Here is a 15,536-nt window from a genome sequence, read left to right on the forward strand (position 1 = left end):
GGACTAAGGAAGATCTTGTCTCCATGGTGACATCATTGTCGGAAAGCGTTGGCTGCCAGAAAATTACCAAAATGGACATAAAGGACATATACCGTGTTAAGAAAAATAAGGATAATGACAATAAAACTGTGGTACTGGAACTTACATCTGTACTAACTAAAACTGATCTTTTGAAATCTTGTAAGTCATTCAACTATAGAAATAAATCAGCTAAACTAAGTCTGAAACACCTGGGATTTAAGACAAACGGTGACTCGCCTATATTCGTATCTGAACAACTTACAGCTAAGGGTGCGCGACTTTACTTCTTGGCCAGGGACTTAGTAAGAAGCAAACTATACAAATACTGTTGGACGGCCTTCGGTAAAGTGTACTTAAGGAAAGATGACGTCTCCCCGATAATCATGGTTATGAGTGAAGCTCAACTGCAGACAATTTCTAAAAATGAAATATGACTAGCTTTGTTTTCCTTGGTCCTACTAAATTATATTGTAAAAGTGATTCATGCCTCATATAAAGTTTGTGTATTCTTTTTCTATTATGTGATGTCTTACTATGCATTTTATTTTTTGTTTGTCTATTCAATATCATATAATCTCGCATTTTTCTACCTGAAATTCCACATAGTCTCTGTAACGCTATGGGTAACCTTTGTTATTATAGTTATGATAAATCATGTCTCCAGTCACGTCATTTCTCGCTATGCATATATTTTTATGTCCCGTAGTATAGGAACTCATGAAAATGGATAATACTCTTTTTATTGCAAACGAATTAGACAAAACTGAAGTAGCTTTTTCTATTTCTTGTTCAACTGAGGAACTAAATAAGCACAATAGAAATAGACAAGTTGACTGCTCCATTGTTGCTCAGAATATTCGTAGTGTCTACGCTAATATGGACGATCTCCAAGCTGTGCTCTCTACAATTCAGACCACTGCGAATGTTTTGATTTTAACGGAGTGTAGACTCGATATTGACAAGCCTGTACCACTGCTAGACGGTTATTTTTCATATCATTCAACAAAATACATCAACCAAAATGATGGTGTTGTAATTTACATTCGTAAGGAGTTGGTTTCAACAGTAAAAGAGATAAATCTAACGAATGCTTCATGTCTCCAAATACATTTTGATGACTGTATAATTTTAGGTATTTATAGATCACCATCATTCAAAAATGCAGAACCATTCATCGATTCGCTCGGTTGTTATCTTAATAACATACAATTAGATAGATTCTTAGAATAGATTCTTTATCGGATAACACAAAAACAGTAATTATTCCAAAAAGTAAAAGAAACTTAAAGCCTTGGATCACTAAAGGTTTGATTAGATGTATTAGAAATAGGAATAAGCTGCAACAAAAAACCAGAAATGAACCACATAATGATATTTTAAAGATTACCTATCGTAGATATCGAAATTTTCTTAATAATCTTTTGAAAAAGCTCAAACGATCTTATGAATCACATCAACTCAATACTGCCTCAAAAAATCCTAAAGCCTTGTGGAACACTATTAAATCATTCGCAAATTTAAACAAAGCCAAAACTGGTAATCATGCACTTTTAAATCTATCTCAGTCTCCATCTGAATCTGTTGAATATATAAATAAACACTATGCAAATGTGGGCTCTAAACTTGCTGAGGAAATCAATTGCACAAATCCTATGTACTCTTGTGTCGCTGGTCTAGATTATCAGCCTCATTCGTTTGTACTCATTGATACTGACTGTCAGGAGGTGTATGAGGTACTGATGGGATTAAAAACAACTAGTGCCCCTGGCTGGGACAACATAAGCACTGTATATCTAAAATTATGTAGCAATATTATAACTCCTATACTTACGCATCTATGTAATCAATGTTTTAAACTTGGTGTCTTCCCAGGTTCTTTGAAATGTTCCTTGATTCATCCAGTTCACAAAAGTGGAAACAGAGATGATGTACGGAACTATAGGCCTATTTCAGTGCTCTCTGCTATCTCCAAAATATTGGAAAAATTGATTAATTCGAGATTAATGTCGTTTTTGAATAAATTTGAATTATTATCATCTCGTCAATACGGTTTTAGGTCAGGCAGAAGTACTGAGGATGCTGTAGCTGATCTGGCGAATTTAGTAGTGTCACATATTGATTCCGGTAAAAAGTGTCTATCTCTGTTTCTTGACCTAAAGAACGCTTTTGACACCGTATCTATTTCTGCCCTAGTACAAAAACTCGAAAAGATAGGTATACGTGGCATTCCTTTGAAACTCCTAAATGACTACTTACAAGAGCGTAAACAGAGAGTTGTTGTGGGTGATTTCACCAGTAATGATATTGCCGTAACCTATGGTGTCCCGCAGGGCAGTGTACTTGGCCCGACTCTTTTCTTAATATACATAAACAGTCTATGTGACTTGAATATTGAGGGAGGTCAGGTATTCTGTTATGCGGATGATACCGCCATCGTCTTTTCGGGTAGCACTTGGAAGAACGTATATGAACTTGCGGAACGTGGACTTATAACTGCACAAACTTGGCTAAGTAGTAATTTACTTACTCTTAACCAATCCAAAACTAATTTTGTTGCATTTTCTATTAGAAATAATACACAACCTCCTTCTAATTTGACATTAAAAATTCACTCGTGCCAGGGTCCCTACGTTGACTGTAACTGTACGATTGCGGAAAAGGTGACCTTTACTAAGTACTTGGGAGTTGTTATAGACCAAAACTTGAACTGGTACTCACATGTGGATATGGTTGCATCAAGGATAAGAAAATTATCTTGGATTTTTAAAAAACTTAGACATGTAGCAAACCGTAATCTTCTTCATATGATATATATTTCTCTTGTCCAATCCATCCTTATCTACTGTATTTCTGTATGGGGCTGCGTGGCAAAATCGAAACTCATAGAACTGGAACGAGCCCAGCGTTCTCTTCTGAAGATGATATATTTTAAACCTTATCGTCATTGTTCTCATTTGCTACATGTGGAAACTGGTGTTCTTTCGGTAAGACAATTATATATTTTACATTCGGTTCTTAGGAAGCATAAAACTCTTTATTTTGACAGAAGTATTTTGGCTAAGAGAAGAATGAACGTTATAAATTTGATAGTTACAAATACAATATTTGCGTCCAAACAAAGCTATAAGCTTTCAGAATATCTGTATAAAAGTATAAATAATAAGTTAAAAATATACCCTAAAACGTATCAGGAATGTAAGCGAGAGGTGTCATCCTGGTTACAGAAGCTCACTTATGAGGAAACTGAAGCAATTCTTATCCCACTTAAATGATTTGCATATAGTCAAATAACTGATTAGCATTTACGTCTACTACATTTATGTTTTTCGTGTATACTTGCATAATAAATATAAGTATATCTGTCTGTATACATATAAGTTAAATAATATTCTCTTTGTTGTGCTTTTATATATTCTTTACCTGCAATGTCATTGTCGTAAGAGCGGGACTTGCCAGACACAGGTTTTTAACTTAATTGGTGAGTCCTGGCAACCTATGTTTAAAGCATTATGTTTAAAGAATAAAGAATTTTTGAATTTTGAATTTTTTGAAAATACATTAGAACATTACATTGAAGATAATTAATAAGTTTTGTAGAATACATAAGGCGCTCGAAATGGCATAGGTGTGTCCATACTACAGTCCTCTATATTTTTCTGAATGATGCGTCATAATCAAAATGCAAACACAAGCAAACCACGGTTCCAAGTTCCAACTTGGCCAATGTCAACTGACACTGTATTATTGTACTTTTCAATGTCGTGTTGAGTTTAGATTCACGTTTCCGTGAGTCACCAACCACAAGACTCAAAAAAGGTTGAGTACTAGTTGAAAAATTGCAAAATGACGTTTTGGTGACTAATACTGATTTGCTTACAATATAATAGATCAACATAAATTCATATTAGGCTACTTATTAAATTTAAATTTTAAATTTAATTTTAATTTTTCAATGTATTTGAAAATTAACAGAAGTAATGAGATAAAATAACAGGTATGGTCGTTTAGCAATGTACATCAAAATTAAGATTTATTTTGAGAATGTATTTGAAAATGAAAAGAAGTATTAAGTTAAAATAAAAATAGACTCTTTATTCATATTAGCAATACCTATCAAAAATTCAGCAGAGAATGTACTTCACTTCTTGTTTTTTACGAGGCCTCTCTTTCATCCTCGTGTGTTCCTGGTTATATTCAGGAGGACAGTGACGTCACAAAGCCAAATGTAAATTTAATATTTATATGAAGATTTTAAAACCGGCGCCAGCGCCTGTCTGACATCAACCCTCTTTGAGAATACTAACTATAGCCATTTATATTATATAAAATTATTATAGCATGATCAAGGAGGTCTTCCATTGTGGGTATTTCCATGAATTAGCGCAGTTGGGTTACAATATTAAGTAAGGCATTGGTTGGACAGCATCACAAAGAGAAGTTATTAATTACATAATGTGCTATTATGTACATATTTTTTATTTTGGTACCTAGGTACCTACTATATTTTTATCATACTTAGTAAAAAACCACAGTACACGTACAGCGTAGACCGAGCGTTAGAAAAGTGGAGGTATCACCAGGTTTTCCGCTTTCTCAAACGCATCGAGAAAGTCTGTTGCAACACGCTACTTCTTAGGTTTACTCGTTAAGTCTCTGTTTAAAACCACAAACCTGTTAAATGTTCTATAAACATGATAGAAAATGTTGGCTGTTACTATTTTATACTATTTGCACTTTGCTATTCGTACGTCGACGCGTCGATTTATTAAATCTATCGTCGATTAGTCGATAGGTAGATACCTAACCTATATAATCTCTGGTCAGAGTTATGAATGAAATTATCATAAAATTTGATAATCCATAGAAAATCCACATGGGTATCGATTTCGCTAACATTCAAAAAACAAAATCGGGTTTTCTAAGTATAAAATGCGTCAAGTTATTTTAATTGCAATTGGAAAATAATGATATATTCATTGTTAGCGAACAAATTAGAAATAAAAAAGTATACAAAGAAAAGCCACAATCAATCTAAAATTTCATGAGCTAAATTGGAATTCCCGCTACACACTATCACTTATCGCTGAACACAGCTACGCGTATTGCGGAACATTTGTATTAGAGCTTTAGCGCAATCAAAAACCAACAAAGTATTGCGAATTTACCAAATTTTGCAATGTAATGTAGCCCGCAGAAAACGATATAGAATGTGGAGCCGGCACAAAATGTCGTAAGAAAATAAAAACGCGACACCTATCGCACCGAATGCGAACTAAATTAGTATTACTACTCCATACTAGATGGCGCAAGACATTTTTATTACCGCCATCTATTGGTATTTTTATTCACTATTTACTATGAAAACAGCCATCTAGTATCGAGCATTGCTTCTAATATATTAAATGTTAAATTCCTAGATGGCGGTAATAAAATATTTTTTTGTTCGTGCATTTGTTTATTTTTTTTGAATTCGTTGAAATGAAATTAATTATTATACAGTATATCCTCTTACCTTCCATAACGTATACGATGCTGCCAACATCTCCTTCTTTTATGATGAGACTCCCAGCAGCATATTCTACAGGGTACATGCAGTCCACGATCTCTCTGATCTGTGTCATTTCTAAGTTCTTCATGAAGTCGTTGTCCAGAATCGCGCCCTTTATCAACTCCCGGGATCTGAAAAGATATCATACCAAATTAATTTCTCAAAAAGGTAAATATGTACATACCTATACAATGTCTAAGTATAAAAGAAACATCATCTTTGCCCTTTCCTATTTTGGGGTCAACGCAATATATCTGGTCTTTACATAAGAATTATAAATAGAAAAAAATATTAACCAGGGTCGTACCATGAAATATGTTCTCTCTCTTTTTTCATACGACGCATACGCGACATGTGTAACGTGCTAGCTAAGTGTTTGTATGTTTCGTGGTAGGCTTTCAGTTTTTGGCCGAGGCGTCAGCGTCACTGAAATTCCCAGCTACTACTCTTCCCTATCTATATCTCTTGTCCTTTTCTTCTTCCGAACTACCAAATGAAATTTCAAGAAGTTTGGATGCTTAAATAAGTAGTGTCTGAAATGGTCACAAATAAACTTACTTTCCCAATTACAATATCAGTTAGGATAAATGAAATATACCCGATCCTACAAATAAAATGGAACCTTGTAAAACTTTCTCATTTATGGTGAAAAATAATATTACAATAACTATCATACGCATTTATGATAATAGTATTACAATATTCATAATAATAATAATAATTAATTCGATACAGAGGAGCATTGCAAGCAATTGTCTCATTTAGTGAGTGACTTCAGTTATTGTCCACTAATTGTTGTCATAAATTTATATATCAATGGAAATACGAATTACTGCCCCCAATTGATACAAAGTGGTTACACTAACGTATAAATAGAACCGTATGCTTAAACCTCAATTGCGTCAGCCAATTTTGACGTTAACTTTAAACTGCTCACAACATCGCAAAGTTCGCCATGTCATCCAATCAGTTCACGTTAAAGTTAACATCAAGTAAACTGGTGCAAACAAGCTATAGTTATACCATATTTGCCATAATATTGGTGAAATAAAAAATATTGTTGATTTCCTCATGAATGTATGTAACGTATGTAGGATCTTCTTCTTCATAGTCTTATTCCTCATGGCTGAGGGTCATGGAATGAAACACACACAACAATTTTCTTGGCATTATTAATGGAGTGGTTTGCCATTGCCTTCTCCATTTCACACACAAGTTAATAATAATCAACGAGTGTGCAAGGTTTACTCACGATGTATTCCTTCACCGGAAGCAAGTGGTGGTCTATGAAAACTACTATACACGAGTCAGATTGGTATACAAACTCATGTGGCACGAGTAGAATCCGAACCTGGGACCTTTCGATCCACAGACGGGCGTCTTAACCACCGCTTCGTATATGTACCTATGTAGGATACTTCATATGATTATAACTAGAAGCACGAAGATACTTACATAACATCTATTTAATATTACATTAATGGGTGTTTTATTAAACCACTAAAATATTCCGACACATACACACATGCTTTATTAACAGGGATAATTTCACATTATGATAAATAATTATATTATAATGATTACAATTTACAAAAGGAAAATGTATAGGTAACGTGATATTCCACTGGTTCCGACCTTATGGTCGGATTTAGTTACGCAAATTTCTATAATATAATTATACTGCTACAGAAAAACATAAAAAAAACGTCAACAAGAGCCATGCTCCATTGCTATGTTTCACTCCGTTGCGATAACGCAGCACATTGTTGCTCCGTTGTTTTATATAGCGTTTGACAATGACATGCGTTTACGTACGTCAAAACTTCAAACAATTTCTACGTTGTTTTGTGTTGCTCCGTCGATGGACGTCAACATGACGGAGAACGACGCACGATCCATACAATATTATTTTTGTATTATTAAGTTTTTTACCAAAAATTACATTTTTGACACAAGTTTTTATTATTTCCAGAGAGATCTTCATTCAATGTATGACGACAAAAGTGCGTGCAGTAAACTGTTGAAGAGTTCCCACATCTAAAGCCATTCCTGGGCGCACCATCTATCTGGTCATGATTATCATAATAATGCGTTGTCATCCAAACTAAACATTGTGGTGACATCGGATGAAGATATCTGCATCAAAATTGAGTTGAAAAATTCCACCGGAGACATATGGACAGGACATCCATAGTATCATTGCATATACCTAATAAAGAGAAAAGATTCTCTGAAAGAATGATGGCTTGATGTTGTCAACATGTTTCGCGAATCAATGGTTTTATGAGAATCCCGAACATCGTGTGAAAATATATATTTCTTTTGTCTATGGCTTCGACCCTCTATGGATTAGGAAGAAATCGGGAATGCACTTAAGATGAGAGAAACAGGATATGGATATAATTACATGAAAATAGATACCTAGGATACTCATACAGAATTATTGTGAATTGTGAATTTTCAGTCGGTGAACATATTTTCCGAATACCCAGCGAGTAAACAAAAATAAATTAATTCATATTCATTAAATAACACATAGTTCAGATCATCTCGAATATTATAATCCATTTATCAAATATAAACAAATGTTAAAGGAATCAGTTACGTTTGATATGTTTACACAACATATAAATGAATGATAGATCAAATGATGTATGTATTATGAGATGAGATCTAAAGATTTCATTAAAACCCCAGCAATCAATCAGATCTAGCAGGACAGTTTGATAAATACGCCGTCAGTTACGTACCTATAAAGTTTGTTTTAAATAGAGATAATGTACTACTTTAAATACACAATTTTACTAGAGTGTACATATAACACTTAGTACTAGGTACTAGGCTGAGAGATTTTTGTAGTATACTATTATATTCATATCACATAATTATTTAAATAATTAGTAATCAACTGAATTGCATCAGTACATTTTTTCGTGATACTCGTAGTGCCTTCATTCATAGGCACAAAAAATAGTAAAATTAATGTACATATTCAAATACATATTGCTTATGTAAAAATTCTGAAAACATAATTTCGGAAACGAGATTTACATTTATTTTTTTATAATATGTTTTGGAGAGCTCAAAGATCAAGAGCTTGCCTTTCAAAATGTAGATAAACAATGCAGAAGAATGTTTCAAACTTATTATATATCTATACTTTGTAAAATATAACTTGCGCCCTGTGACAGCAGAGTGAACCGATACATTCGAAATGAGGGCGACAGATGTATTATTTTCATACTATTTGACATCTGTCATAGGATTCAAGTTATATTTTACAAAGTAATTAGTCATCGATAATTTATCTCCTCTCAATCTCAAATCACCAGCAAAATTGGTGTCATAAATAACAACTATGAGTGGTTAAGACAGTCGCTTCGTGATATAGCCGATGGCGAGGACACATAAAGTTCGAACGTAATTATACCAAATGGGTCCATTCGAAGGCACACTGGCTAACACACGTCGACCTCGGTGGAACAACGCAAATGCCTGTCTGTACACAGAAGAAATTCAATCACTACCTTGATTGATGCATGACGGTTTGTAACTTATACGACGGACTTGCAACTATTTTTGGTAATACAAGTGCGTCTTCGGAAGGTAAAGCTACAAATAAGTATGATACTCCTACATGCTGGAGAATTATAGCTTTTATAACTAATTAACATATGCACCTATGGATACTGTGCTGTGACATTTAAGACAGCATTATTTACTCTCAGTGCATCATCGGATGTAAATTTAAATTGTAAATGATGACATTATCGTGTCTAAAAATAGGTTTCTTGTTATTTATTTATTTTTATACCTAGATATTTTACTAATAAATTGTTATTGTTACTAAAAAGATTGTTCAAAGCGCTGTGTGGTCATACTAAAATACACTACACATAAATCGTATGTAATCATAATTAAATAATGACTACTCACTTGTGTGTTTTTGGTATTTTCACCAGTTTGAATTCATGGTCTTGTGTCAATGACGAGAGAGGCTCAGCAGAAATAGCGGTCCTTTTAAGTCTGGGTTCCCCTAAAGGCAAAACTCTAGTATTTTCCACTCCAGGTGTTTTCAGTACAAAGCCTTCTTCTTCTTCTAATCCATTTTTATGGCTGTCAATAATTTGCCTTGTCAGTGGTTTAACAACTTGTCTGAATTTGTCAATTTCATTTCTCAAATAACGAATAGTTGCATCCTTTTCATCTATCTCATTTTCTAATAGGGCTATTATTTTATCTCTACGTTTCAACTCTTCTGTTTTCTCAAAAACAAGTCGCTTGAGCTCCAAATATTTTTTCTCCAACTTAAAGTTGTGGTCCATTTTGCATTTTGCATGTGCTTGAGTCATGTTCACTTCACTACTCATGTTTTTGTCACTGTTTATTTATACAACATAATTTAAAATTAAATATTCCTCCGTCGTATCACGTTTAACAAAATTGATCTACAAACATTAACTGTCAATAAAATAACATTTATCAATTCACTTATCAGAAGATAAGAAGTAATATCGGTTGTCATTCAAATTGTATAGTGCCTTATTTTTAGCTTAGATATATATTTTAATACAAAAGTATGTGCGTGTGTTCTATCGGCCAGCCAGAGTCTACAATATGATCGGCTCCAAATAGGCCACAACTTATTCCCTATTGTTCCGTCATTGGACCTCTGACCATTGTTCTTCGAAATGAATCAGCTGCCAATAAGTCAGTAGGTGAATTAAAATTTAAATAAATAAAAACTACAATGTGCCAAATGAACGTACGTTTCAATTTTTATGTTGATTCAAGAGATAAATCATCAAGTTATTTAAATTAAACACAAAACAGCTCTGAATTAAACCGCGAGGTCGAAATAAGTTACACCACGCATATTTTTTGACACTCGTATGTTAGATTTAATTGGTTTTCATTTAGTTTGATTAATGGCAAGGCAACAGTATTAAATTAATTATGTAAACACAAGGCCTAATCTTTGCAAATTATCTTATTTTTACGTTACTTTGATTTTATTGCACCTTTTTTATTAGTCCTTTTATTTAACATAAACCATGTCTATCCTCTCTATGATTAAGATTCTATACGCGTTCACATTATTAGGTAAGTTTTAATTTCGAATTATTTGACGTTGCTATTTTACAAAAATTACGCGAGAATGCTCCGAAGTTTATCTCAATAATATTATTATTAGAATTGCAAGATTGTACACCCACAAATACCTTTAAATATGCCAAAGTCGAGAGGTTACTGGACTTTGCCAAATGTCTATTTTGATAATAAAATTGTTGTGTTATTGTTCAGTCCTTCAAAGGAATGAAATTTTTCATTCACTCTTTATCTTGACATACAAATACATGTGTGTCAACTACAATGAAAATTTGTACCATCTAAGACTGGTTTTGTGTGGGTGAAATTGTTTCTTGAAGGTCGTTTTGGACATGCTTTTCTAAGTATTTCAGATCAAAGGTTGTGGACAGGTAGATGGAGTTAATTTTTTAAAACATTTAGTCTACTCAGTACCTATGGTGGGTGTGTACCCACCATAGTAATAATAATACATCGCAAAAGTAAACGACTGCGTGATACTATGATAATGTGAGCAAGAATACAAATAGCCAAATTAAAAACTTCTTGTTTAAGTCGTATAAAACAACGTGCTATTTTTAAAAGTTGTAGTGGAAGCTACACTTTTTTGGCAGATTTTTGCCCATCGGTAAAACAGGTTGAAATAAAAATAAGAAAGTATACATTATTTATCCAGAAGTTGAAAAACCGGTGTGGTAAACTAAGACGATATTGTTTTACTAAAGCATTGCACTGTCGAGATGGGTGACTTTCAATTACCGTAGAATGGATTTAATCTGCCATGTAAAAAAACATACCAGATCCGAAAAAGCAACACGTTTTGAATCAGTATGATCTCATAGACTGATAGATAAGAGACCACTTATTATGTCACTTTTCTGCCAATCACATTTAGAAGATCTTAATGTAAACATGCGGCACTATGAGCTTTCGCGGACCTGTTTTAAGTTGACCTAGACCTGTTTATTTTATTTTGGATGAGAGCCCAGAATGTTCAGCAACATTAAGCTTAGCAAGAGATTTTTAATTTTAATGATAGCCATCAATTCAGTAAATAGATTGATTCCATCACTTAAAATTAAGAGTAAATGGTACTCCTTATGAGACTCATCTCGATAGAATATAATAACAACGTTAATCTGAATCAAGTTAATTATTACAAACAAGACTGATGATTTAAGAAGAAGAAATAATGAAGATGCTACTTTCGATCCTTATGATTTTTCTCTCTTCATTTAAATTAGTTTGTATGTTCTAGTAGGTAAGCCACTAATCACTATCTACTCCACAATTTTATTGTAATACAAACAATAATATAATACTGTTAAAGAAACTTTACGATCGAATTCGAGTAACAAACATCATCAGCCTACAACCGTAGATCAACAAAAAATAAGAAATAAAATAATTATAATAAATAAATCTTGCCTACAAGAAAATACCCATTTCATTCTTGATCTTGAAACGGTCTGATGTGATGAATGGTATTTGACTGTGACAGAAATCTAGACAGTAGACGTGCATGTGTTGCCACTCAAAATGATGAATGAGGGCCTCAGTACTGTGCTGTGTTCCAATTAAATCTTTACGTCTATATTTTATTGCATTCGAGTTCAGATAATGAATGAATTTTTATTTCCGCGGCGGTTTATCAATGAGATAATATTATTGATACGAGTGGTTCACTCTTTAAGTACCTTTATTACCTGATTATCTCAAAATAGCATTTATTACTAAAGAAAATGTATGATACTATATTTAAGACTTCATAAATGTACACTCTTAATAGATATTGTTAACTCATGAACCGTACTGGTTTTATTATAATTTTGAAAAAGAAATACTTTCCTCTAATTTTCCTAAACTGAAAATTGGAATTTGATATCAAAATACTGATATTCATAAAAATATTGCGTAAGAGTTTTTAACTTTATCTAAAAGCTGAATAATCTCCTCTGACGTCATTGTGTAAGCCAGGTTCAGCGTTGACAGACTGCAAACTAATGCTATTTATGGGGTTTGACATTATCATGACTTGTTTGAAACAACCGAAACCATTAGTCTGAGCGTTGGTGATGTAAGCTGCCATAATTTTAGCAAAATGTGTAATGGAAATGGAAAATGTCATCATACATAATAAATCTGTTGCACACTTTAAATTTGGGAATGCTTGCCAAAGGAAATGAACGCAAGGTTATTTAAAATGTCTTCCAGGTCTAGACAACCTTTTATGTAAAAGTTAAGTACGTCAAATATAAAAAGTGTCAAACATTCAACAAAAACAACTTTAGAATATAACTTCTAGATGTTTTATCCTTATGCCAAATTACAAAGCAGTAGTTCACGTGGTATAGGTATTTTGTCAATTTTAGGTTTAAAAATAAATATTTTATATAAGATTTTCTGATTTATAATTTTCTCATTACTACAAAATATGATTTGGATAAAAAAAAGATAGACTCATAGAGACGGGACGGAAAATATCGCTTACATTTTCACAGGTAGGGCCTTGACACACATTTTATTCGAGGAAAGACTATACATACAATTGTTAAAAAAGCCGCAAAGGTTGATGTCACCGGGAATGAGTTATTTCTGCCGTTTCAAATGCAAAGAATCGTGTGTCGTGAGCTGCGAAGTGGATATTGAGGAAAGTAGAGAAACCTTGGTGTGAAGTGATTATTTATTTTTAATTTTCAATTCATTTGAACAAACCTAACTTGACCTTTGGTCAAGTTTCTTGGGCTGATGATCGTGGCCAATTATAGAAAAACATTTATTAAAATTAAAAAAAAATAAACATACAAATATCAGAAGACCTTTGTATCACATGTACCACAAAAAATAATTTTTGTTTTGATTTTGCAACAAACACTTCTCAAAACCACGTAGCCATTGGCAGGACTGTGAATAAATTATATTTGAATAGTAAAGAAAGTCACTGTGAAACCTTGATTTATTTTTAGTTATTGTAAAGATGACGAAAAATCTCAAGATTAGGTTACAAGGAGGACATATAAAGCTAACTACGGCAGACAGGTATAAACAGAAGAATTACAAAATCTGTGTAAGTTTTCTACAAGTACGGGGGTTTCTTCTAAGCAGAAACAATGGGAATGTAACCTCGAATATTATATCAAGAGATAGCCACTATTATTGTAATCCATTCAATGTAAATGAGCTGGAAGTCTGAATTATGTTTTATGTTGTTGTTGTCCGTAGTTGTTGAGTTGTAACGAGATTCGTGTCACTATCAGTATGAATTGACTTGACAATATCTTGCCTTTTTTATATTTATGAAAATGATCACTAAAATGTTCAAAAAACTTTATTAGAAATTACTATTCTTTGCTTCCTTTTGTCCGCATCTTCTTTATACATATTTGTAACAATTTCGTGTCACAGTAGGTATTAGTTGTCGTAACTACTCTGAAACGTCTTGACTGATTTTGATGAAATTTTATTTGTATATTAAGTAAGTCTTAGAATATTTTTTTATCTATTTTTATACCACCCGAGCGAAGTCGGGTCGGACCGCTAATCCACTACCTTACATATGATAAAACAAAGTCCTCTTCCGCGTCTGTCTGTCTCTCTGTTCGTGATAAACTCAAAAACTACTGCACGGATATTCATGCGGTTTTCACGAATAGACAGTGCGATTACTGAGGAAGGTTTAGGTTTAGGTATCATTTGAATCGAGCTCTGCCTGGACGAGCCAAATATTACATTTTTTGTTGAGCATTACACAATAATCTTTCTATTTTCCGTGTTTGCTATACTGAAAACTGGGGAAGACATGTGTTTTCCATTACATCAAAGGCAAGTTATGTTTTCAATGTTTCAAATTATCGCCTAGTCAGTAAGTGATTCTTCAAACAGTGGTTCAGCTAAAAGTGTGTTGAGCGAAATGGAAGTTTGGAGTAAAAAATCCGGAAACTAATCAGGCTCGAAGGTTGGCTGGACGTTATGGTATCGGAAGTCAACGATGCGTAAACAAACACAGCACCTACAACTATTACCACACAAATGCGTGAGATGAATTCAATGACAGATTCAATAGAATCACCAAAAAAAATTCATAAGGTCAAAGAATTTGAAATTGTGTAAATGAAATATACATGATAAGAATATGTTTGTCCAAAAAATGAAATATTGTTATATTTCCCACATTGTTATGGAATACATAATTGACAATGTCGATTTTGAAATTAGATGCTCAATAATAAATCTCTCAAAAATATTCATAAGACAAAATAAATGTTCCAGTTTTGAGAAAATATGACGTAAATACATTTTACGAGTACATCTACATAGATGATATTCTCATTTGGATAAAAAATTTGAATACTTTATTCAGTATTTTGTCATCTTGGCTTACCAAAACCATACCAAATCCAAATGTATTGGAAGGCTGTAGATATTAATATTTTATTTACGTCATGATGGCTGTAAGATTAACGATCGATTTAATCCCATCATAATTGCACCTGGAGTTTTCCTCTACGTTTCAGACACCGAAATAGATTTTGGAAATAAACACAGAACATCTTACGGAAAAGCGTTTTGCCGAGTATCTATCTAGTATTTTATTTTTGGTGTTTAAAAGAATTGGAAAATTTGAAAAATATCACACTGGCATTGGCTGAATAGAACACACGATCTCTGCAGAAAAATATAAAAGAGATTACGCGTTCGGATTTTAAAATTTTGGCGCGTTTCAACTTAGTTGCGTTGTTACCGGCACGAGCGCCGCGCTTCAACTAGATGGGCCGTTCCGCCGCGCGCAGTTGTCATACAAGTGGCCAGTCTTCAGGCAATTAAGGTTTTCGTTCTTAAATGTCTTGATAACTGCTGATGAATTCATTGACTCGGGAGT

General features: G+C 33.3%; 1 protein-coding gene across 3 annotated transcripts in view; it reads right to left on the minus strand.

Moving 5' to 3' along the window:
- The window catches only part of for (foraging), a 99,556-nt gene that overhangs the window by 39,659 nt on the left and 44,361 nt on the right, over nt 1-15,536 (minus strand). For 2 of the 3 annotated variants that reach the window (XM_053755120.1, XM_053755121.2), the window contains exon 3: nt 5,534-5,700. In XM_053755120.1, coding sequence (XP_053611095.1) covers nt 5,534-5,700 — 167 coding nt within the window. Of the gene's footprint in view, nt 1-5,533; nt 5,701-9,505; nt 9,920-15,536 lie in introns of those variants that run through there. The other variant, XM_053755122.2, reaches the window with a different exon arrangement.

Source organism: Plodia interpunctella, chromosome 14 (genome assembly GCF_027563975.2).
Source record: "Plodia interpunctella isolate USDA-ARS_2022_Savannah chromosome 14, ilPloInte3.2, whole genome shotgun sequence".
NCBI lineage: Eukaryota > Metazoa > Arthropoda > Insecta > Lepidoptera > Pyralidae > Plodia > Plodia interpunctella.